This window comes from Acanthisitta chloris, unplaced genomic scaffold (genome assembly GCF_000695815.1).
Source record: "Acanthisitta chloris isolate BGI_N310 unplaced genomic scaffold, ASM69581v1 scaffold22333, whole genome shotgun sequence".
NCBI classification, from domain to species: Eukaryota; Metazoa; Chordata; class Aves; order Passeriformes; family Acanthisittidae; genus Acanthisitta; species Acanthisitta chloris.
This window is the reverse complement of record NW_008664556.1, coordinates 5,331-7,488: the sequence shown is the minus strand read 5'-3', so window position 1 is coordinate 7,488 and position 2,158 is coordinate 5,331. Positions and strand designations below refer to the sequence as shown.

The window sequence follows — 2,158 nt, the reverse complement described above, 5'->3', positions numbered from 1 at the left end:
GAACGTGTTTACTCTGGATTCTGCATGAGGTCTGGTGATTTTTTTTCTCCCATATTTGTGCTTTTGGTTCTTTTGCAACTGGTTTGATATTTTCCAAATGGTGAAAACCTAGAGGTCTATGTCTGTTTTCATGCTGCTGACACCTCAGGGTGCAGAGTCCCTGTAGCTGATGACCTCATTGAGGTGTCCTTATAAACCCATCAAACTTCCAGTTTACTTCCAACAGAGTGGCTTTAGCTGGGAAGAGAAAGATGAGAAATGTCAGTGCTTCAAGCTGATGCAGTTCATTTTCTCACTGAATTTTGCCTTGTTCACAGTTCTTGGATCTTATGGACACTGTAGACAAGCAGAAAGAAGAAAAAGCCAGGAGTGAGAGGTGAGTTGGATTTCTAGATGCTTTCTGCTCTTTGATGACAGAAATTAGCCATCTCCGTTTCTTGGCAGAAATAACCCACCTTGGTTTTCCCTCTGTTTTCCCTCCCAAATGCAGAATGTCTGCAGCACAAATCAGCCAGCTGCAGGAAGCATTGGATGAGCACTACTCCATTGTGAATTCACTGAAAGCCAAGTATGGAGGAGGAAGACCTTCCCCTTTCACTGTCTGTGCTGTATATGCAATGCTGAGCAGAGCTGCTGAGAAGGGGAATAATCTTGTAGAGTAGCTGCCTTACTATTTTGCTTAGTTCTGCAGTAACATCCAGAAATTACAGTCAGATCATGCCTTTGGGTTTGCCACACTAGATACTTAACCTGCTTTTAAGTAAAATTACAGTGCATTGGTGCAGGAGCAAGTGAATTACAGAGGGTGAAAAGGAAGAAAAAGGATTGGGCAGATGGGATGGGGGTGTGTTCCTTGCATGGTTTACAGCCTGGCAAGAGTCTGTACCTGCTTCCTCTGGCAGCTGGCAGTGTTGTCTGAGAGCTGCTGCAGATACAGAGGAGCTTGACCAAAGAGCAGTGAGGTGGAGCTGCCCAAAAGCTGTGTTAGGTTGTGCAAAGCCATACGTGCACAGCAGTGGTTGGACTTCAAACACTGCTGAGCCTGGCGAGTTCAGTTCTGCCAGGTACAGGCAGTTCTATTATGCCTTGCCTCGGTGCAGACATGTCCCTCAGGGACAGAATAAGCAAATCGCTTCTGCTACCCATGTTTAAACTTCTGTCTCTAATTTTAAACAAACTTATAGTGGTATGGGGTGGGATTTTCCTATGTATACTGTGATATAGGGGTCTGGGTGGGAAAAACATCTCATGGGAGACAGCACAGGCAAAATGCAATGGGTGTCAGAACACCAGGCTCTGACAAGTCCCAGATCCCTATTTGCAGATGCTGGTGGGTACAGCAGTCAGTGGTATCCATTTCCTAGAGGCAGAAAAATTCTTCAGTTAGCCTGATTTCATCTATTGCCAGATAGGTGTTAGCAATTTGTTCCAGGCAGCATAGGGAGCTCACTGCAGCGTCTGCCTTGGAAAAGGCTCTGGAAGGTGTTTCTCTGGATAGGCTGCAGATGACTGAAGCTGCCCTGGCTCTGTCTGAGCAGAAGGTACACAACTTGGGAGAGCTGCTGAATGCCATGAAACAGGAACAAACCAGTGTGGCTGAGTCCCACTTTAAGGAGCTCCAGCAACAGAGGCAGGTGAGCTGGAAAAGTACTAGTTAGGTTTGAGAGCAAGGTTCCAGGTCATAGGTGGTTTGTGTATGTTTGGGGGATGCTGGAAGGGATAGGGAAGCATGATTTTTACTACCAGTGGGTTAACTACAAGCTACCACGGCAAAAATTCTTGTGTAAATTAGGTAGGTGAGTGCTAGGTGTGCAGAGGATCTGTGGTGTCTGTGGGGTAGGCTGGATTTAGTTGGGTGTGATGTTGGTTGGTACAGGTTGATAGTGCAAGAACTGAGTACAGGATTTTAGTTTTGATTCTGTTTGCAGGAAAGTGCTGATCGGGAAGACAAGCTTTTGCATGATTTGTCTGCTGCTAGTGAAAAAAATCTGCTGCTGAGAAATCAGGTAGGAAACCAAGTCCTAGGCCGAGAAGTGGGACTTGAACATAAATCACTTCTGCTCTGTATATGTGTTCTCTGCTTGTGGTCCTGTACAGCCAGGTTTCTCTGCTGATAGGAAAACAAAATGATTTGTGGTGGTAATTTCCTTGTAGGTGG

At 45.7% G+C, this 2,158-nt stretch overlaps 1 protein-coding gene across 1 annotated transcript in view; it reads left to right on the top strand.

Annotated features, from left to right (window-relative positions):
- LRRC45 (leucine rich repeat containing 45) overlaps positions 1 to 2,158 on the top strand; it is a gene marked incomplete at its 5' end in the record, with an annotated part of 8,795 nt that overhangs the window by 2,729 nt on the left and 3,908 nt on the right. Inside the window, 4 exons of the mRNA XM_009071420.1 lie at positions 318 to 376; positions 491 to 568; positions 1,499 to 1,634; positions 1,929 to 2,018. Of these exons, the coding sequence (XP_009069668.1) occupies positions 318 to 376; positions 491 to 568; positions 1,499 to 1,634; positions 1,929 to 2,018 (363 nt within the window). The remainder of the gene's footprint in view (positions 1 to 317; positions 377 to 490; positions 569 to 1,498; positions 1,635 to 1,928; positions 2,019 to 2,158) is intronic.